The 23618-nt window shown below is 45.0% G+C and overlaps 1 protein-coding gene across 2 annotated transcripts in view; it reads right to left on the reverse strand.

Annotated features, from left to right (window-relative positions):
- FBXW9 (F-box and WD repeat domain containing 9) overlaps window positions 1–23618 on the reverse strand; it is a 49117-nt gene that overhangs the window by 5535 nt on the left and 19964 nt on the right. For both annotated transcript variants that reach the window (XM_077261873.1, XM_077261874.1), the window contains exons 6-10: window positions 19290–19381; window positions 19005–19153; window positions 17286–17399; window positions 16934–17023; window positions 16789–16854 (exon numbers count right to left, since the gene is read on the reverse strand). In XM_077261873.1, coding sequence (XP_077117988.1) covers window positions 16789–16854; window positions 16934–17023; window positions 17286–17399; window positions 19005–19153; window positions 19290–19381 — 511 coding nt within the window. The remainder of the gene's footprint in view (window positions 1–16788; window positions 16855–16933; window positions 17024–17285; window positions 17400–19004; window positions 19154–19289; window positions 19382–23618) is intronic.

The raw sequence follows: 23618 nt of genomic DNA on the forward strand, positions 1-23618 counted from the left end.
GAACACAGACAGGAGCCAGCTAAACCCTGTTGAAACCCCATTACAGTCGAAGATGGATGAGCTCCCCTTGTGTGTCCTGGCTGGTGACGAGGATGAGATGGTGACCAGCGGTACTGAAATTCCTGAACTGGGGGTTTCTGGGAGGAATTTTGGGACTGCACAAATGCAGGACTTGACTTTGAAAAATGTACTGGGAAATGTAATTGTGATAAATGGGGTTGCCCAAGAGCCGGGGAACGACACCAGGTCCTCTTACTTTGCGGTCAATGTGGAGTTGCTTTATCAGGTCACTAAACCGAGAGGGGGAAGTATTAGAGCAGGTGTTAGTCCCGGGACCCTATAGACGTAGGGTACTAGATCTGGCCCATGCTCATGTCTTGGGGGACACCTAGGTGTAGATAAGACCTAAGAATGAGTCCTTCAGAGGTTTTACTGGCCTGGATGTCACAGGGACATTGTTATTTTCTGCTGATCCTGCCCTACCTGTCAGCTAACTGCCTCTGTATCCCACTTCCATGGCCTCCTAGTTCCGTTACCCATACTTGAGGTCCTGTTTGACTGGATTGCCATGGACCTGGTCAGGCCCTTTCTTAAGTCAGCCAGGGGTCATCAATACATCCTGGGGGTAATGGACTATGCTACGCAGTACCCGAAGGCGGTACCACTGAGAAACTCCTCCGCCCAGAGTAGCATGAGAGCTAGTCCATATTTTTTCCCTGGACGGGCCTGCCAAAGAGGTCCTGATGGAATGGGGACACCATTTATGTCCAAGGTAATGAGGGAGTTGTGCAAGGCCCTCCAGATTACCTAACTTAGGATGTCGGTGTACCATCCGCAGACAGACAGCCTGATGGAGAGGTTCAATAAGACCTTGAAGTCCATGCTGAAGGTGGTCATGGAGAAGGATGGCCGAGATTGGGATTGCCTCCTACCATACCTACTGTTCTCCATCAGGGGAGTCCCACAGGCCTCTATGGGGTTCTCACCCTTCGAGACGGCGGTTATACAGACGGCTCCCCCAGGGATTTCTAGATGTTGCGGAGATTTGGGAAGCAGAAGTTACACCCAACCGGGACATCATCGAGCATGTGGCCCAAATGTAAGACCGAATCACAAGGGTGATGCCTATTGTGAAGGAGAGTCTCCTTCAAGCACAAGAAGCCCAGGCGAGGGTCTACAACTGGGCCGCGAGGGTGAGACAGTTTAGCCATGGGGACCGGGTGCTCGTGTTACATAGTTATTAAGGTTGAAGGAAGACTTTAAGTACATCTAGTTCAACCCATAGCGTAACCTAACATGCCCTAACATGTTGATCAGAGGAAGGCAAAAAAAAAACCATGTGGCAAAGAGTAAGCTCCACATTGGGGAAAAAAATTCCTTCCCGACTCCACATACGGCAGTCAGACTAGTTCCCTGGATCAATGCCCTATCAAGGAATCTAGTGTATATACCCTATAACATACTTTTCCAGAAAGGTATCCAGTCCCCTCTTAAATTTAAGTAATGAATCACTCATTACAACATCATACGGCAGAGAGTTCCATAGTCTCACTGCTCTTACAGTAAAGAATCCGCGTCTGTTATACTTAAACCTTCTTTCCTCCAGACGTAGAGGATGCCCCCTTGTCCCTGTCTCAGGTCTACGATTAAAAAGATCATCAGAAAGGTCTTTGTACTGTCCCCTCAGATATTTATACATTAACATAAGATCACCCCTTAAGGCCCCGTCTCACATAGCGATTTACCAACGATCACGACCAGCGATACGACCTGGCCGTGATCGTTGGTAAGTCGCTGTGTGGTCGCTGGGGAGCTGTCACACAGACCGCTCTCCCCAGCGACCAACGATCAGGGGAACGACTTCGGCATCGTTGAAACTGTCTTCAACGATGCCGAAGTCCCCCTGCAGCACCCGAGTAACCAGGGTAAACATCGGGTTACTAAGCGCAGGGCCGCGCTTAGTAACCCGATGTTTACCCTGGTTACCAAAAAAACAAACAGTACATACTCGCCTTTCGGTGTCCGTCAGGTCCCTTGCCGTCTGCTTCCTGCTCTGACAGTGCCGCCGTACACTGAGAGCAGAGCACAGCGCAGCGGTGACGTCACTGCTGTGCTCTCACTGTACGGCCGGATCTCAGTCAGAGCAGGAAGCAGACGGCAAGGGACCTGACGGACATCAGAATGTAAGTATGTACTGTTTTTTTTTTTTTACATTTACGCTGGTAACCAGGGTAAACATCGGGTTACTAAGCGCGGCCCTGCGCTTAGTAACCCGATGTTTACCCTGGTTACCAGTAAAGACATCGCTGGATCGGTGTCACACACACCGATTCAGCGATGTCAGCGGGACCTCAACGACCAAAAAAAGGTCCAGGCCATTCTGACACGACCAGCGATCTCGCAGCAGGGGCCTGATCGCTGGTACGTGTCACACATAGCGAGATCGCTACTGAGGTCGCTGTTGCGTCACAAAACTAGTGACTCAGCAGCGATCTTGCTAGCGATCTCGCTATGGGAGACGGGGCCTTTAGCCTTCGTTTTTCCAAACTAAATAGCCCCAAGTGTAATAACCTATCTTGGCATTGCAGACCCCCCAGTCCTCTAATAACCTTGGTCGCTCTTCTCTGCACCCGCTCCAGTTCAGCTATGTCTTTCTTATACACCGGAGACCAGAACTGTGCACAGTATTCTAAGTGTGGTCGCACTAGTGACTTGTATAGAGGTAAAATTATGTTCTCCTCATGAGCATCTATGCCTCTTTTAATACATCCCATTATTTTATTTGCCTTTGTAGCAGCTGCCTGACACTGGCCACTGAATATGAGTTTGTCATCCACCCATACACCCAGGTCCTTTTCATTGACGGTTTTGCCCAGAGTTTTAGAATTAAGCATATAGTTATACATCTTATTACTTCTACCCAAGTGCATGACCTTACATTTATCCCCATTAAAGCTCATTTGCCATTTATCAGCCCAAGCTTCTAGTTTACATAAATCATCCTGTAATATAAAATTGTCCTCCCCTGTATTGATTACCCTGCAGAGTTTAGTGTCATCTGCAAATATTGAAATTCTACTCTGAATGCCCCCTACAAGGTCATTAATAAATACACGTTAAAAAGAAGAGGGCCCAGTACTGACCCCTGTGGTACCCCACTGCTAACCGCAACCCAGTCCGAGTGTGCTCCATTAATAACCACCCTTTGTTTCCTATTCTTGAGCCAGCTCTCAACCACTTACACATATTTTCCCCTATCCCCATTATTCTCATTTTATGTAACAACCTTTTGTGTGGCACCGTATCAAAAGCTTTTGAAAAGTCCACACACACTATATCTACTGGGTTCCCTTGGTCCAGTCCGGAACTTACCTCTTCATAGAAGCTGATCAAACTAGTCTGACATGAATGGTCCCTAGTAAACCCGTGCTGATACTGGGTCATGAGGTTATTCCTCTTCAGATACTCCAGTATAGCATCCCTTAGAATGCCCTCCAGGATTTTACCCAGAGTAGAGGTTAAGCTTACTGGCCTATAATTTCCGAGTTCAGTTTTTGTCCCCTTTTTGAATATTGGCACCACATTTGCTATACGCCAGTCCTGTGGTACAGACCCTGTTATTATGGACTCTTTAAAGATTAAAAATAATGGTCTATCAATGACTGTACTTAGTTCCTGCAGTACTCGGGGGTGTATCCCATCCGGGCCCGGAGATTTGTCAATTTTTGTGATTTTTTTAGACGCCGCCGTACTTCCTGCTGGGTTAAGCAGGTGACACTAAAGGCTGAGTCACACATGATATCGTTAACGATATCGTTGCAACGCCATGCTTTTGGTGACGTAAGCAACGATCCCGCTAACGATCTCGTTATGTGTGACAGCGACCAACGATCAGGCCCCTGCTGGGAGATCGTTAGTCGATGGGAATGATCAGGACCTTTTTTTGGTCGCTGATCACCCGCTGTCATCGCTGGATCGGCGTGTGTGACGCCGATCCAGCGATGTGTTCACTTGTAACCAGGGTAAATATCGGGTTACTAAGTGCAGGGCCGTGCTTAGTAACCTGATATTTACCCTGGTTACCATTGTAAAAGTTAAAAAAAAAAACACTACATACTCACATTCTGATGTCTGTCACGTCCCCCAGCGTCCACAGGGTTGACTGTGTCAGCGCCGGCCGTAAAGCAGAGCACAGCGGTGATGTCACCGCTGTTACTGCCGGCGCTGACACATTCAGTGCAGGGAAGCTCTCGGCAGCAGCGCGTGCATTACCAGAGCTCCTGCCGAAAGCAGTTTTAACCCTGTGGACGCCGGCGGGGGACGTGACAGACATCAGAATGTGAGTATGTAGTGGTTTTTTTTTTTACTTTTACAATGCTAACCAGGGTAAATATCGGGTTACTAAGCGCGGCCCTGCACTTAGTAACCCGATGTTTACCCTGGTTACCCGGGTGCTGCAGGGGGACTTCGGCATCGTTGAAGACAATTTCAACGATGCCGAAGTCGTTCTCCTGATCGTTGGTCGCTGGAGAGAGCTGTCTGTGCGACTTACCAACGATCACGGCCAGGTCGTATCACTGGTCGTGATCGTTGGTAAGTCGTTTAGTGTATCGGTACCTTTAACCCCTTAATCCCATATGACGTACTATACCGTCGAGGTGGGGTGGGCCTTAATTCCCGGTGACGGTATAGTACGTCATACGCGATCGGCCGCGCTCACGGGGGGAGCGCGGCCGATCGCGGCCGGGTGTCGGCTGCATATCGCAGCTGACATCCGGCACTATGTGCCAGGAGCGGTCACGGACCGCCCCCGGCACATTAACCCCCGGCACACCGCGATCAAACATGATCGCGGTGTACCGGCGGTACAGGGAAGCATCGCGCAGGGAGGGGGCTCCCTGCGGGCTTCCCTGAGACGATCGGTACAAGGTGATGTACTCACCTCGTACCGAACGTCTTCTCCCTGCAGGCCCCGGATCCAAAATGGCCGAGGGGCTGTATCCGGGTCCTGCAGGGAGCACTTCCGGGTCGGAGCAGGCTGCAGATGAAAGCTGCAGCCTGCTCCGATGAAAGTATGATCGCAGATCTGATAGAGTGCTGTGCACACTATCAGATCTGCGATCTGTGATGTCCCCCCCTGGGACAAAGTAAAAAAGTAAAAAAAAAAATTTCCACATGTGTAAAAAAAAAAAAAAAAAATTCCTAAATAAATAATAATAAAAAAAAAAATATTATTCCCATAAATACATTTCTTTATCTAAAAAAAACAAACAAAAACAATAAAAGTACACATATTTAGTATCGCTGCGTCCGTAACGACCCAACCTATAAAACTGGCCCACTAGTTAACCCCTTCAGTAAACACCGTAAGAAAAAAAAAAAAAAAAACGAGGCAAAAAACAACGCTTTATTACCATACCGCCGAACAAAAAGTGGAATAACACGCGATCAAAAAGACGGATATAAATAACCATGTTACCGCTGAAAACGTCATCTTGTCCCGCAAAAAACGAGCCGCCATACAGCATCATCAGCAAAAAAATAAAAAAGTTATAGTCCTCAGAATAAAGCGATGCCAAAATAATTATTTTTTCTATAAAATAGTTTTTATCGTATAAAAGCGTCAAAACATAAAAAAATGATATAAATGAGGTATCGCTGTAATCGTACTGACCCGACGAATAAAACTGCTTTATCAATTTTACCAAGCGCAGAACGGTATAAACGCCTCTCCCAAAAGAAATTCATGAATAGCTGGTTTTTGGTTATTCTGCCTCACAAAAATCGGAATAAAAAGTGATAAAAAATGGTCACGTGTCCGAAAATGTTACCAATAAAAACGTCAACTCGTCCCGCAAAAAACAAGACCTCACATGACTCTGTGGACCAAAATGTGGAAAAATTATAGGTCTCAAAATGTGGAGACGCAAAAACTTTTTTGCTATAAAAAGCGTCTTTTAGTCTGGTTTCACACTTGCGTTTTTATCTGCATGCGTTTTTTAAAAAAACCGCATGTGTGAAAAAATGCATGTAAACGCGGTAAAACGCATGCGTTTTTATAGAAAAACACAAGAAAACAAGAAAAAAACAAAAAACCCTAACCCTACCCCTAACCCTACCCCTAACCTGAAATACGTGGCACTGAAATACGTGGCACTGAAATATACGTTTATATACGTATATACGTATATAAGTGCCACGATATTTCAGTGGCCACGTATTTAAGTGCCACGTATTTAAGTGCCACGTATTTAAGTGCCACGTATTTACGTGCCACGTATTTACGTGCCACGTATTTACGTGCCACGTATTTTTCAGTGCCTGAAATACGTGGCACTGAAATACGTGGCACTGAAATACGTGGCACTGAAATACGTGGCACTGACATATTGTGGCACTTAAATACGTGGCACTTAAATACGTGGCACTTAAATACGTGGCACTTAAATACGTGGCACTTAAATACGTGGCACTTAAATACGTGGCACTTAAATACGTGGCACTTAAATACGTGGCACTTATATACGTGGCACTTATATACGTGGCACTTATATACGTGGCACTTATATACGTGGCACTTATATACGTGGCACTTATGACTGTCAGAAAATGTTCAGTAAACGGTTAGGGGTAGGGTTTCAGGTAGAATTGGGGAGTTTCCACTGTTCAGGCACATCAGGGGCTCTCCAAACGCGACATGGCGTCCAATCTCAATTCCAGCCAATTCTGCGTTGAAAAAGTAAAACAGTGCTCCTTCCCTTCCGAGCTCTCCCGTGCGTCCAAAAAGGGGTTTACCCCAACATATGGGGTATCAGCGTACTAGGGACAAATTGAACAACAACTTCTGGGGTCCAAGTTCTCTTGTTATCCTTGGGAAAATAAAAATTTGGGGGGCTAAAAATCATTTTTGTGGGAAAAAAAATGTGTTTTATTTTCACGGCTCTGCGTTGTAAACTGTAGTGAAACACTTGGGGGTTCAAAGTTCTCACAACACATCTAGATAAGTTCCTTGGGAGGTCTAGTTTCCAATATGGGGTCACTTGTGGGGGGTTTGTACTGTTTGGGTACATCAGGGGCTCTGCAAATGCAACGTGACGCCTGCAGACCAATCTATTTAAGTCTGCATTCCAAATGGCGCTCCTTCCCTTCCGAGCTCTGTCATGCGCCCAAACAGTGGTTCCCCCCCACATAGGGGGTATCAGCGTACTCAGGACAAATTGGACAACAACTTTTAGGGTCCAATTTATCCTGATACCCTTGTGAAAATACAAAACTGGGGGCTAAAAAATCATTTTTGTGAAAAAGAAAAATAATTTTTATTTTCACGGCTCTGCGTTATAAACTGTAGTGAAACACTTGGGGGTTCAAAGCTCTCAAAACACATCTAGATAAGTTCCTTAGGGGGTCTACTTTCCAAAATGGTGTCACTTGTGGGGGGGTTTAATGTTTAGGCACATCAGGGGCTCTCCAAACGCAACATGGCATCCCATCTTAATTCCAGTCAATTTTGCATTGAAAAGTAAAATAGCGCTTCTTCCCTTCTGAGCTCTGCTATGCGCCCAAACAATGGTTTACACCCACATATGGGGTATCGTCGTACTCAGGACAAATTGCACAACAACTTTTGTGGTCTAATTTCTTCTCTTACCCTTGGGGAAATAAAAAAAATGGGGGTGAAAAGATCATTTTTGTGAAAAAATATGATTTTTTATTTTTACGGCTCTGCATTATAAACTTCTGTGAAGCACTTGTTGGGTCAAAGTGCTCAACACACATCTAGATAAGTTCCTTAAGGGGTCTACTTTCCAAAATGGTGTCACTCGTGGGGGGTTTCAATGTTTAGGCACATTAGGGGCTCTCCAAACGCAACATGGCGTCCCATCTCAATTCCAGTCAATTTTGCATTGAAAAGTCAAATGGCGCTCCTTCCCTTCTGAGCTCTGCCCTGCGCCCAAACAATGGTTTACACCCACATATGGGGTATCAGTGTACTCAGGACAAATTGCACAACAATTTTTGGGGTCCAATTTCTTCTCTTACCCTTGGGAAAATAAAAAATTGGGGGTGAAAAGATCATTTTTGTGAAAAAATATGATTTTTTATTTTTACGGCTCTGCATTATAAACTTCTGTAAAGCACTTGTTGGGTCAAAGTGCTCACCACACATCTAGATAAGTTCCTTAGGGGGTCTACTTTCCAAAATGGTGTCACTTGTTAGGGGTTTCAATGTTTAGGCACATCAAGGGCTCTCTAAATGCAACATGGCGTCCCATCTCAATTCCAGTCAATTTTGCATTGAAAAGTCAAATGGCGCTCCTTCCCTTCCGAGCTCTGCCCTGCGCCCAAACAATGGTTTACACCCACATATGGGGTATCAGCGTACTCAGGACAAATTGCACAACAATTTTTGGGGTCCAATTTCTTCTCTCACCCTTGGGAAAATAAAAAATTGGGGGTGAAAAGATAATTTTTGTGAAAAAATATGATTTTTTATTTTTACGGCTCTGCATTATAAACTTCTGTAAAGCACTTGTTGGGTCAAAGTGCTCACCACACATCTAGATAAGTTCCTTAGGGGGTCTACTTTCCAAAATGGTGTCACTTGTGGGGGGTTTCAATGTTTAGGCACATCAGGGGCTCTCCAAATGCAACATGGCGTCCCATCTCAATTCCAGTCAATTTTGCATTGAAAAGTCAAATGGCGCTCCTTTCCTTCCAAGCTCTGCCATGCGCCCAAACAGTGGTTTACCCCCACATATGGGGTATCAGCGTACTCAGGACAAATTGTACAACTTTTGGGGTCTATTTTCTCCTGTTACCCTTGGTAAAATAAAACAAATTGGAGCTGAAATAAATTTTGTGTGAAAAAAAGTTAAATGTTCATTTTTATTTAAACATTCCAAAAATTCCTGTGAAACACCTGAAGGGTTAATAAACTTCTTGAAAGTGGTTTTGAGCACCTTGAGGGGTGCAGTTTTTAGAATGGTGTCACACTTGGGTATTTTCTATCATATAGACCCGTCAAAATGACTTCAAATGAGATGTGGTCCCTAAAAAAAAATGGTGTTGTAAAAATGAGAAATTGCTGGTCAACTTTTAACCCTTATAACTCCGTCACAAAAAAAAATTTTGGTTCCAAAATTGTGCTGATGTAAAGTAGACATGTGGGAAATGTTATTTATTAAGTATTTTGTGTGACATATGTCTGTGATTTAAGGGCATAAAAATTCAAAGTTGGAAAATTGCGAAATTTTCAAAATTTTCGCCAAATATTCATTTTTTTCACAAATAAACGCAAGTTATATCGAAGAAATTTTACCACTAACATGAAGTACAATATGTCACGAGAAAACAATGTCAGAATCGCCAAGATCCGTTGAAGCGTTCCAGAGTTATAACCTCATAAAGGGACAGTGGTCAGAATTGTAAAAATTGGCCCGGTCATTAACGTGCAAACCACCCTCGGGGCTTAAGGGGTTAATGGGGAATTTTTGTTATCACTGATCATTTTGTCTGCCATGGGATTTTCTTGTGTAAATACTGATGAAAAAAAAGTCATTTAGCAGATTAGCTTTTTCCTCATCCTCATCCACCATTTCACCCAGACTATTTTTAAGGGGGCCAACACTCTCATTTTTTAGTTTCTTACTAGTTATGTAGTTAAAGGGCCACTGTCACCCCCCTCCAGCCGTTATAAACTAAAAGAGCCACCTTGTGCAGCAGTAATGCTGCATTCTAACAAGGTGGCTCTTTTAGTTTTAGGTTCAAGCATACCCCAAATAAAACGTTTTTATACTTAGCCTCAATTCCTGTCTCTAGCCAGGTAGGCGGGTCCTCACTCCCCAGCTTGGCCAGCTCCTCTGCCGTCACTCACATCTTCCTGCGCCGCCCCCTCAGCGCTGTTATCGTTTCAAATCCGGCGCCTGCGCTGTGTACTGGTGTCATGCGCAGACGCAGTAAGCTCTGGCCGTCTGATGTAATGGCTGATACCAGAGAACAAAAGACATCCACAGAACACCAGGATGGATCTGCTGCACAGCAAATAGCTGTAGGACCTGCGATGATGTCACTGCCATGTGATTGCCCTAATCACATGCTTACTGCGTCTGCGCAGGACACCAGTACACAGCGCAGGCGCCGGATTTGAAACGATAACAGCGCTGAGGGGGCGGCGCCGAAAGCGCAGGAAGATGTAAGTGACGGCAGAGGAGCTGGCCAAGCAGGGGAGTGAGGACCCGCCTACCTGACTAGAGACAGGAATTGTGGCTAAGTATAAAAACGTTTTATTTGGGGTATGCTTGAACCTAAAACTAAAAGAGCCACCTTGTTAGAATGCAGCATTACTGCTGCACAAGGTGGCTCTTTTAGCTTATAACGGCTGGAGGGGGGTGACAGTGGCCCTTTAAAGAATATTTTGGGATTATTTTTACTCTCTCTGGCAATGAGTCTCTCTGTCTCAATCTTAGCTGCCTTGATTTGGTTTTTACAGAATTTATTTACCGTATTTTCTGGTGTTTAAGACGACTGGGCTTATAAGACGACCCCCAACTTTTCCATATAAAATATGGAATTTGGGATATGCCCGCTGTATAAGACGGGGGTCATCTTATACGCCCAGTCATCTTATACGGCGTGTGGTTCCCAAGGTCTGAAGGAGAGGAAACTCTCCTTCAGGCCCTGGGATCCATATTCATGTTAAAAATAAAGAATAAAAAATATGTATATACTCACCCCTCCGAGAAGCCTGGCTGTCACTGCTGCAAGCGTCTGCCTCCGTTCCTAAGAAATGCAGAGCATGAAGGACCCTCGATGACGTCGCAGTCCTGTGATTGGTCCGTGACCGCTCATGTGACCGGTCACCTGACCGTGACATCATCGAAGGTCCTTCACGCTCTGCAATTCTTAGGAACGGAGGCAGATGCTTGCAGCGGTGACAGCCAGGCTTCTCGGAGGGGTGAGTATATACATATTTTTTATTTTTATTCTTTATTTTTAACATGAATATGGATCCCAGGGCCTGAAGGAGAGTTTCCTCTCCTTCAGACCCTGGGAACATCCAGGATCGCTCCCTGCACATGCCGTACCTGGCGTATAAGACGACCCCCGACTTTTGGGACAATTTTTAGGGGTTAAAAAGTCGTCTTATACGCCGGAAAATACGGTAATTTTCTGTATTTATTTAATGCCTCATCACTACCTACTTCCTTTAATTATCTATATTCTTTCTTTTTGTCCCTTATTGCGCCCCTTACAGCTCTATTTAGCCATATTGGTTTCCTCCTATTTCTAGTATGTTTATTCCCATACGGTATATACTGTGCACAGGTCCTATCCAGGATGCTAATAAACGTCTCCCATTTTCTTTGTGTACTTTTATGTCTCAGGATATCGTCCCAGTTAATTGCACCAAGATCCTCTCTCATCCGTTGGAAATTTGCCCTCCTGAAGTTTAGTGTCCTTGTCACCCCTCTACTACACATCTTATTAAAGGAGACATGAAAACTTATTATTTTGTGATCACTATTCCCCAAGTGACCCCCAACTCTTATATTTGCTATGCGGTCTGGCCTGTTGGTTAATATTAGGTCTAGCAGTGCCCCCCTTCTTGTTGGGTCCTGAACCAGTTGTTAAAAGGTAATTGTCTCTCATGGTTGTCAAAACCCGATTGCCTTTGCTGGAACTGCAGGTTTCTGTTCCCCAATCTAATTCAGGGTAGTTGAAGTCCCCCATAATAATGACTTCTCCTTGAGTCGCAGCTTCATCTATTTGCTTTACGAGAATATTCTCCATTGCTTCCATTATTTTTGGAGATTTATAACAAACCCCTATCAGTAATTTATTATTTTTCCCCCTCCCCTTATCTCCACCCACAGGGACTCTACATTTTCATTAAATTCACCTATATTATCACGCAGGATGGGTTTTAAGGACGATTTTACATACAGACACACCCCACCCCCTCGCTTATCTGTACGGTCATTTCTGAAAAGGCTATAGCCCTGCAAGTTAACAGCCCAGTCATGGCTCTCATCCAGCCATGTTTCAGATATCCCCACCATGTCATAATTATGTTCCAACATTAATTCTGATTCATCCATTTTGTTGGCGAGGCTTCTGGCATTAGTATACATGCACTTGATGTTCCTCTCTGTACCTCTATTCTTTCTTAATTAACTGTTGGAAAGTGTTGAGCCTGGGTGTCATCGAGGAGTCAAAGAGCAGCTGGTCCAGCCCTATTGTCCTGGTGCCAAAGCCAAATGGAGAGTGGCGCTTCGGTAACAATTACAGGAAGCTCAATGAAGTGTCCAAGTTCGACGCGTATCCGATGCCCCGGGTCGATGAGCTTATTGAGAGGCTAGGGTCAGCCAGGCACATCGCCACCCTAACGAAGGGGTACTGGCAAATTCTCCTGTCTCCAAGTGCCAAGGAGAAGGCAGCCTTCTCTACCCCTGATGGGTGCTTTCAATATACCCGGATGCCGTTCAGACTACAAGGAGCTCCAGCTACCTTCCAGAGGGCTATGGACCGGATACTAGTCCAACATGAGAAATAAGCCACCGCTTACTTGGACGACATCGTGATCTTCAGCCCGTAATGGGGAAGTCACCTGCAGAAGGTCCAGGCGGTACTCGATGCACTAAGGAAAGCAGGGTTTACCATAAACCCAAAGAAGTGCACCCTCGGGAAAGAGGAGGCGAAGTACTTGTGCTATATTGTTGGAAGGGGCGAGATAAAGCCACAAATAGACAAAGTGGATGCAATCCAAAAGTGGTCACAGCCGGTCTCCAAAAAGCAGGTTACGGGCGTTTCTGGGAATTGTGGGATATTATCTGCGGTTTATCCCGAACTTTGCCATGATAGCTGCCCCCCTGATTGATGTTCTCAAGGGCACAAAGTTGACGATGGTCAAATGATCCTATGAAGCGGAGATGGCATTCTAGGAGTCGAAGCTCGTCCTGTGCCGACAGTCAGTCTTGGTCGCAACAGACTTCACGAAGGAGTTTGTGCTCCCGACGGATGCCTCCGAAGTCGGTTTAGGAGCAGTGCTGTCTCAGGCAATAGATGGCGATGTGTGATTTTTTTTTATTGTTTTATTTTGAAAGGGGGGTGATTTGAACTTCTATTTTTTTATATTTTTAAAAACTTTTTTTTTTTTTTTTTTTACTTTTGGCATGCTGCAATAGAAGACTAGAGGCTGCCATAACCCGATCGGCTCTGCTACATACAGGCGATGATCAGATCGCTTGTATGTAGCAGAATTTCTCACTTGCTATGAGCTCCGACCACCGGGCAACGCTCATAGCAATCCAGCAGTGACAACCATAGAGGTCTGCAGGGTCTCCTGGTTGTCATGCTGATCCCATCAGTGACCTGCGATCACTTGACGGGAGTCACCGATGGGCGGCATTTCCGGCGCGATTGCCAGAAGCGCATGTTAAATGCCGCTGTCAGAGTTTGACAGTGAAAATTAATGGGTTAACAGCCGCTGGAGGATCACTATTCCTCCCGCAGCAGTTAGCGGCACGTCTGCTGTTCAAAACAGCTGACATGTGCTGGAAAAGATGTGGGCTCACCGCCGGAGCCCACATCAAAGGAAAAGAACTGTAGTCTTTTGTGCCGTGTTTACTTTCCAAAGCTTGGTTTATAATGTCTACAATAAACCCAGCCTTTTCTTAAAGAGATAGTGTCCAGCTGAGTGAGCCGCTTTACCACAACGCTTACTGGAATTTAATACTTCGTACAAAAGCTTTTGTTGGTGATGACAGCCTCAAGACACCTCCTGTTTTGAGAAACTAGTCGCAGGCATTGCTCAGATGTGACTGTCCCATTCTTCCTCACTCTTTACATCCTGAAGCACCTGTGAGCTCCTTCTATGATCCCTGAGCTTTAGCTCCTTCCATACATTTTTCTCTTGGATTCAGGTCCGGTGATTGGCTCGGCCATTCTAGCAGCTTTATTTTCTTTCCTTGGCTGTGTGTTTGGGATCATTGTCTTGCTGAAATCTCCACCCTTGTTTCATCTTCATCATCCTGGGAGATAGCAGCAGATTTTTATCAAGAATGTCTTGGTACATTTGTCCATTCAGCCATCCTTCAATTATATGATGTTTGACAGGGCTGTATGCTAAAAAAAAATGCCTCACACCATGCGCTTGAACATGCTTTTTGTTCAGTAATGGAGTCTCGCGAGGTGAGCGTGCATATTCATGGAGGTAATGCGGCGAGCATGCACACAGGCCATAGAGATTTTGTACATTACTTATTGTTTTCTTTAAAACAATTGAACCTTCTGATTTCAGGCCTTTTTGTAGCTCTCCACAGATGGTCCTTAGCTCTTGGATAACTCTTCTGATAATTTTTTTCACTCCTTTGTCTAAAATCTTGTGGGGAACACCTAGTAATGGCCGGTTTATAGTGTAATAATGTTCTTTCTACTTCCATTTAATGGCCACAACAGTGCTCAATGGGGCCTTCAGTAGTTTAGAAATTTTTCTGTAACCAATGCAATCAGTATGTTTTGCAACAATAAGGTTGCGAAGGTCTTGATATAGCTCACTGGTTTTACCTATGGCTTTTTTGCACCTCTCTTTCTTCAATGTCAATATGACCTTTAGAAATATATTTACTTAGAAAATTAGTGATGTGTTCAATACTTATTTCACTTGCTGTATAAACTTACGTATATACCGTATATTTTAGTGGTTGAAATTCAATTCTGAATGGTTTGTAAAAAATAAAAACAAAAAATTGTGGTTTGTGTTGCCATTTTCTGAGACCTATAGCTTTATTTAGTAAGGTAGTTTTTATTGGTATCACTTTGGAGGTACATACAGTATTGATCACTTTTTATTCATTTGTTTTTCAACAGGAGCAATCCCGGCATTTTTATCATTTAGTTTTTTATTTAACTTTCTTAACCTCCTTTTTATTGGGAGAAGGAATTCAATCTTATTTATCACACTCCACCCATAAATTTATATCCTCTCTCTCAATTAAAAAATAGGGATTAAAAATGTTAAAAAAGCAAACATATTTGGGGTCTGTAAAAGTCCCATCCTTCAAAAATAAATATTAAATAACTTGTACAGTAAAAAACATAATACTAATTAAGCCAGAACGGCACCTGTCAGAGAAAAAAAATTAACAAAAATTGATCGAAATATTTTATGTACCCATCTTTACTGCACAATTAACTCCGTAAAAACAAAACCTAAAAAAACTGCTGTGGAATTGTGAGATTTTTCTCCTTCACTATTTCACTGTACTTGGAATTTTTCTTATTTCATGGTTTTTGATTACATTATACAATAAAATAAATTATGTCAATCAGAACTAAAACTCGTCCGGCAGAAAAAAAAAAACCTCATCTGGTGATGTTGATGTAAAAGGATGGGGGGGGGGGGGGGGAGAAAATGCAAAAGTAAAAAGGCATTTAGCAGAGTCGGCTTAAAGGCGAGCGGCTGGATAATTACAGGGGATCTCTTATAATGAGAGGGTGGAAAAGTTGGGTTTGTTTAGCTTAGGAAAAGACGTCTCCGAGAAGATCTCATTTATATGTATTAATACATGTGTGGTCAATACAAAGGATTGGAGCGTGATTTATTTCTCCCAAGGATCATGGGTCATTACAGGTGGAAGAAAGACGATTCTGGCAGATAAATAGGGAAGGGTTCTCTACAGTTAGAGCAGTCACTGTGGAATGCTGACCACAAGAGGTAGAAACCAAGCTAAATAAAATGTAAAAAAATAAAATAAAACATTTCCAATTACAAAATGCTTGATGAAAAAAAACCCCCAAGTATACATAAATTGTATTGACAGCACTGCAACGACCCCTTCGACAAAACTAACACGTTACTTTTCAATTACGGACTTGCCATTCTGTGTTCATCCCTCCTCATAAAAATAGTAAGAGTTATTAAAATGTGACTATGTATGAAAAATATAAAACTGACAAATCGGCCCACAAAAAAAAAACAAAAAAAAAAAACACTCAGAGCTCTAAGACGTCCGAACACACAGGACAAGTGTGTACAGAACTACAGACAGTGTAACCTGATGCATATGAAGGAGTCCAATGTTTGGTACCTGATGACTGCGTTTAGATAACCTATGGATAAAGAACTGAAGAGGCGTAAAGCAGGTCTGCGTGTTTTATATTGATGGTCTTCAATGAAAAAAATATTATCCCAGCAAGCAGCAGGAGACGGATAGTGGTTTACCACAGGGGCATTGTGGATGAGATTTCACCAAACCCAGTAACTTATTTGCAGCGTAAATTGACCAGTGAAGCGGATCCGCTATGCAAAAGTGTAATCTGCAGCCGATCCATCATCTGTACTGTGGGCAATGCTGAGAGGCTTACAGGGGCTGTGATGATGATAGGCATTTATGTGATGATTGATGGGGGTCCGACCGCTGGGACCTGCACCAATCGGCAGAACGGAGGATCTGTATCTACGACAGGGATCTCTCAGCCTTGTTACAGAATGAAGTGGCAGATTGGACCCCGATCACTGCTGCGTTCATTCCCTACGGCGCTTCTAGAATCAGCCGAGTGCGAGAATGAATGGAGCTGGGGGGGGGGGGCAAGAAGGCCCCATTCTGCCGATCATTTAGGGTTAGACCCTCGTTGATTTCCTCAAATCCCACCCATGTCGGAAATCTGCAGCATTTTCTGGAAGCACATACCCTTAATAAACCTCGGCAGCTAATCTATAATCTATAGTCTCCTATAAAGCTGATGGAAAGGTGCAGCATTAGGACGCGTCCTGTGTGACATTCTTACCCCGTTGACTACGTTGCTGTGCGTCTGTGTGATCAGCGTCTGGGGCGGATCAGTAGGAATGTGAACCTGGAAACAGAAAGCAGCGTCAGGATCCATCCACCTGCAGCGAGAATACGACGTCATACAGATCCCACCGCGCCCCTACCTTCATGGTCTTATCGGTGGACGTGGTGTACAGCGCACCTGCCGAATGCCAGATACCAGTGACTTGGGACGCGTGACCTACGTCGAAACACTGGGAGCAATGGGCAGAAAAAAGGAGAATAAGGGAGGAAAAGAGATTATAAAGAAGGGGAAGACGTCACGGTCGGTCATGGTGATTGTATATCAGATATATAACCCTACTATGTGCCGTATACAGACGCAATGCAACACTCCAGCTGTGTACACTCAGCCGCCACTTTCCCTCCTTGCGTGGATTCATGCCCGGGTCTCGATCTACGGCGCCGTACTTTTTTGGATGCAGATAACTGATAGCAAACTGCAATTTCCTGTACCCGCAGGTGCTGGAATGTCCCTCCGTGGCTCCCGTACACGTGGATCAGGCCTTGGTTGTCTCCGGCCCATAGCTGTGGAGCTTCATACGACATGCAGAAGAGGTAGTTCTCCAGCTGAGGGAGAGAAACAAGAAATGATTAACCCCCGCTGCGTCACTCTACGGGTATGGGCACATGGCGTCTTTTATACACCATCGTTTCCAAAGCAGAAGACACTTCAGGAAAATGTTAGTGACGTTTCTCCCTGAAGCATGAGTCATTTTAGCGGACTTTAATGGCAGCGTCTTAATTATTTTGTTGTCATTCCATATATAAAACATAACTGCTGGGAAGCCACAGGAAGAACAAACCGGTCACTTGATTTTGAAGCCTAAAGCATCAAAGAAAGGACATATATGTATTTCCCATTCCTTCTAAATTAACTTCTTGCTTACAAAAAAACAAATCTGAATTTAGAAGGGATGGGAAGTATAAAAAAAAAAGTATTCTTCTTGCAGGAACACTCACAAGAAGTTTTTACTTTTCTTGCTGGATCCACTTCTTGCTTAAAAGAAAACAAAACTGCATGTGCAATTCAGGCTGAATACTTCCTGTACAGAGTTCTTTTTGCTTTTTTTTTTTAACCACAATTTCTGTTTAATACACAACCAATTTTCAGTTTGTCATCCCCGACTTCGGTTTACTCATTGACTTGAGAAGTTGGGTTTTAGAGGAGGAGTTGCATATTTTTTAACAGGACTATTTACTATAATTGAATGTATAACGTAATGAAACAAAAATATTTCTGGTGGTTATTTATTTTTTTTTATTACATTTTTAGAGCATTCCCTGCCGAATCAGTGCGATCACAGCAAGATGAAAATTACATAATCATTTATTAAAATAAACATGAATCAAAAAATTGGGTTTTTTGCCATATTCTGAGATCTATGACTTTATTTTTCCTCTGACTTGTTGGCTTGGTGCCGTTTTGGGACACACGTCCTTGTGATCAGTTTTTTGGGGAATGTCCAACTGCTTAGATGTCGCTGGAGGTATTGACTATGGCATCTCAGGGGTTAAAATGCTGGGATCGCAGTTATCTCTGACCCCAGAGTAGGCCGCTGTAGGCTACATGGTTTTTTGATAGACGTTTTATAGTCTCTACATGAACAATTTCGGTGTGTAAAATGTGGGAGATAACTGGGGCAATGACCGATCCCCCCACCATATGTGTGGCCACTGCACCACTGTAGGTGGGCATTACAGAGCTCGTTCTGGAGAACATCGAGGGTCCCAACATCCAGTCCCCCAGTGACTAGTGATTTATTACATACCTTGTAGTTAAGTGATGAAAGGGTTGTTCTAATTCCAGAAGCTGCCATCCTCTTACAACACGCTGCCATACTTATATACACACTGAAATATGCATTGCGACAAACCACTGATATACACTAACAGGATTTTACAAGACACAGCCCTGGGAATCTGGTCCCGAGCGTCTCCAGACTGGATCCTGGCAATGAGAGGCTTAGCCGCCAGGATCAGAGTTTGCTCCAATCCCAGCAGAAGTGACCATGTAAGCACAATGGCCGAGCCCGACCATCACTTTAATGTTAAAGTATGTCGGGGTGCACCGGCTACCCATCGCCCTTGACGTACTATTACATTAAGGTATGGACAAGTGGAATTATTTTCTAGGAAGCCGAGGGAGAAAGAGGAATGATCCTATAACCCCACCTGTATTCTCTGTAAAACGGCATTAACCCTGCGATCAAACACCACCAAGGTCCTGTCCTCACTTCCGGACACGATGTGACGGTCGTCGGCAGCAAGCGATAACACCGGGCTGGAATGGATCTTACGAGACTTTATCAATGGTGAAGAAGCTGAAAAGAGAATTAGTGGAAAGAGTCACTGGACCTTTAGGTTGTACAACAAATGTATAAATATAAATACTGTATACGGCTACCACGTCCAATGAGGGGCAGGGCGAGGTAACAAGTCCCCAACACGGTATCTCACCTCTGGGGTCATACACACTCACTCTCTTATCATAGGATCCGGCCACCAGGATGTCCGGCAGATACGCCAGGCAAAGGATTGCGGCTCGCCCCCTGTATAGAGACAAGGCGAGAGGTCATGGATCCTGTCCCAAGAGGTCACTGTAAATCACCAATATATTGTTTTCATGGCACTATAGCTTCGTTCTCGCCGTTTTCTGTGATCGGTAAACACCATACTGTTCTCAAATGTCAGAAATTTATAGAACTTAATGGACTTAAAAGTCACAAGAATCTCAGGCCCACAATCAATCGCTTGTGCCGCATACCTCCAGGCGATGAGCATCAGATTTATGGGCAGAAGTCCCCCTTAAAGGCAACCTATTTCCTCTAGAAACACTATTTATCTGCAGATATAGAGGTAATCTGCAGGAAGATTGCATTTACATGCCGACTACCTAAGTGCAGCAGCGGCTACAGGGAGTAAATGAAGCTCAGTTATCCCTGCAGCCGCTCACTTCCATTCATCAGGTTGGTGCAGGGGCTGACGAAGGTGCTTCCACATTAGATCATTATCTGCAGATTAATGGTGGATGCAATCTAAATCTGCTGGGACGGAGCCACCCCAACGCTCTCAATTACACTCACTGGGGTCTGTTACTGTTAGTATCCATCATAAAGGTGGGTTTCTTGCAGTAGTGCGATCGAGCCTCATCTCCCGTGAGAGCAGATCGGACGTCATGAAACTCATGAATCTGACTAATTATTTCAGAAAGGAGGTAATCCTGAAGCCCCCCATACACATAAGAAGGACAGTACCATATGTAAATGAGCATGTATGGAAGGATGCATGCCCAGAAAGAGGGATTTTTGTGTACTCACCGTAAAATCCTTTTCTCCGAGCCAATCATTGGGGGACACAGACCGTGGGTGTTATGCTGCTTGCCACTAGGAGGACACTAAGTGATACAAAGAAAGTTAGCTCCTCCCCTGCAGTATACACCCTCCTGCTGGCCCTCAGCTAACCAGTTCGGTGTAAAAAGCAGTAGGAGATCAGTAACAACATATTAGCGTACAGCATGTCATATTATATATGAGAGTATAGCATATCGGATTATAAAAAAACAAGCGTAAGCCAATACCAGGGTGGGAGCTGTGTCCCCCAATGATTGGCTCGGAGAAAAGGATTTTACGGTGAGTACACAAAAATCCCTCTTTCTCCTACGCCTCATTGGGGGACACAGACCGTGGGACGTACCAAAGCAGTCCCTGGGTGGGGACAACATCAGATCAGGCCCTGTGTAACTGCTACTTACAAGTGCACCACCGCGGCCTGCAGAGTCCGTCTGCCCAGAGCCACATCTGTGGAGGTCTGGGAATCATAATGCTTCAAGAATGCATGCGGACTGGACGAATCCGCAAGCTTGCAGGCGTGTCTTGTCGACGCCTGGTGCCTAGAACCCACGATAGACAGGGAGATAGGCTATCATCTAACACGGAAGGACTCCTGGATGGAGAAAAGAATACACCAGGCTAAATGGCCGATGAAGACGGCCAAACCCTTCCTGTAAACATCAGGAAGCCTTCCTCTTACCGTTAGGAAACCCAAGATACAGTGTCCAACCTTGGGAGGGACGCCGTCCTCAAGACGTACCTACTCAAAGCACTCGCTTCGTTCGGAACTCATTCCATTTTGGGGAATGGTGCCAAAAGAGATGAGGGGAGAACTATGCCCTCATGACAGTAGTGATAAAATACCGCCTTGCCGTGAAGGAAATAAGGGAAAAAAGGTCTGAAAAGACCCGTTAGCACCGAAGACTCGTCAGGATGAGGATATCGCCGAGAAAAAAGGGGGGCGACCTTCCCTAATAGAATAGATCCCAATGATCTAACGGTATGCAATAGGGAAGAACTACATGTGAAAACATCCTGCGAAGTGGTCCCTACTTGCAGTTTTGTAGCAGAAAGACAGAAAACTATCAGCTCCGCAAGCGAACTGACGTGGTCAGTGCGGATTTTCGAGGATTACTGGGGCCCTTTCTGCTTCTGAAAAACTCTCGGAAGTGGAAACTGGTACCACGGAATAACCAGAGCATGCAGTGCGATGGCTCTTGGATCTCGAGGTCGAACAACAAACTCGAGTACACAGGCGATCAGTCAGGACGCCATCCGAACTACAACTGTAGAGCTCCAGTGAAGGCGGGTCTGATGGAAAACTTCCAGGTGAAGTTCCCACTCACTTGAGGTGAAAACCCTGACAGCGAAATATGTTCGCAGCCCAGAGTTCTACTCCTGGGACATGTACTGCCAAGATCACCGAGTGATAGATCTCGGCCCATGTGAGGTACCCTGGCCAAGGCGCTTGAACGTGGGTACTCGCTAGATGATTGACGTATGACACAGCCGTGGCGCTGTCCAATTGAAATCGGCTGGGTTGACCCGCCATAAGGTAGTGGACCTACTATAGGACTACCCGTGAGAACTCCAGAGCAATGATCGGAAGAAGAGGCCTGGCATTGGAAGTTACTAGTAACGATGGAACCGGGAGAAAAAACCCCCAGATGAAGAAAGAGCTCAGAGACTATCGGCTGAAAGGCTGCTTGACTTGCTGAAAAAAAACTAACGGAGCGAAGGAAACTGATTCCATTGTCGTCTCCGTCGTTGTTTTTTTTTTGTTTTTTTTTTTTTTTAAAGAAACCTCCCAGCAAATCGAATGAAATGAGGGGATGAGTGAGCAAGAGCGCGAGCTCCCTGTTGAAAACCATGACCTTGTCTGGAGGGAAATTTACCACCCTTCTGGAAGAATACCGGATCATCCTCAAAAAAGGATATCTGTTGGGCTGGAAATGAGAAGTTGTCTAAGTCTAGCTTCCAGTCCAGGTGAGAGGATAACACAAGTGATATAGACGACTCAGCGTAGTCCTAAAAGGGCGTGTAAACAGTCGGCCAAACAGGGCAGAACGACCACGCCTCTATGTGCAAGATGACAGCCGCCATGACCCTTGCGAACGCTCTGGGTGCGGTAGCAAGGCCGAAGGACAAGGTCGTGACGTAAATGCTGTTCACGAATGGAAAGGCAAAGGAATTTTGAAGAGGTTAGGCATCCCGAATGTCGATGGATGCCAGAGACTGCACCTTTTTTGTTGAAGTAATAGCTGAGCGGAGGAACTCCATTCGAAGAAGAAGAAGAACCTTGTGAAAAAGTTAGAAGTTTGAATTCCGGGATCGGTCCTACTTCTCGTTCCCTTTTTTGGAACCAAGCTCCCTTAGATCTAGACTGTCCTGGACAACCCTTTCACTGTTGGTCGGGGCTGTAGGAACGTACGATCCTTGGTTAGTCTCCCGCTGAAAAATTTGATTGACCAGCTGAACTGTCTTCAGGAAAGGGGTACTGGTGTGAATCAAGGTAGTTAAGGTCTCCAGGCAGGAGACCGTTGCTCTAGCAATCCATGCGGCGGCTAGGGAGGGTAGAGGGCTGGACCCGTACCCGCAAAACGGAACAAACCAGATTTGCTATTTGACGGAGCGTGGCATTTGTAATTGAGGACATATCGGACAGGGATACTGGTAGGTAAACCACAGGAGATTGCACCCGGTTAATCTGCGGAGTGGCAGAATGCGCCGCTGCTTCCAGCAGGTCATAGAGTTAAAAATTAGGAGCCTCGATCCACCATCCTCCTAACAGGGAAGTGGAGAGGGAACATTTCCTGCATCTTCTGTTAAATAGTGGTGATGCAGAGGGGGGTGCTCAGACGCCCGAAAGGGGTGCCTCTGTACATCGACAGAGTTCAGGTCTCTGGGTGGAGAGGACAGGTTGTCTGGCGTTAGACCTGGATGCAGAAAAAAGGATACCTGGAAGCGACCTTCATGTGCCCGTCTGTTGATGGTGTGGGGAGACCGGCGCCCTTTAAAGTGCCTGTCGCCCTTAAAAATCAGACCAGGCATAGCGTCCCACATAGAGGCTTCTATCCAGTGACTCGCATAACCGGACTGGATGGCAAAAGCTCTACGAGGGAGTTTAGACTGAGGGAACTAGTTACACTGGGATAAACTTGGATCAGCGGCAGAGGGCTCCTCATTTATGACCAGTTTTGGATTGGTCATGCCTTTAAGACCAGGGAATATTGGTCGTGTGTCTTTAAGACCAGGGAATACTGGTCGTTTGCCTTTAAGACCAGGGAATACTGGTCGTGTGCCTTTAAGACCAGGGAATACTGGTCGTGTGCCTTTAAGACCAGGGAATACTGGTCGTGTGCCTTTAAGACCAGGGAATACTGGTCGTGTGCCTTTAAGACCAGGGAATACTGGTCGTGTGTCTTTAAGACCAGGGAATACTGGTCGTTTGCCTTTA

The sequence above is a fragment of the Ranitomeya variabilis genome, chromosome 5, assembly GCF_051348905.1.
Source record: "Ranitomeya variabilis isolate aRanVar5 chromosome 5, aRanVar5.hap1, whole genome shotgun sequence".
Lineage (NCBI taxonomy): Eukaryota > Metazoa > Chordata > Amphibia > Anura > Dendrobatidae > Ranitomeya > Ranitomeya variabilis.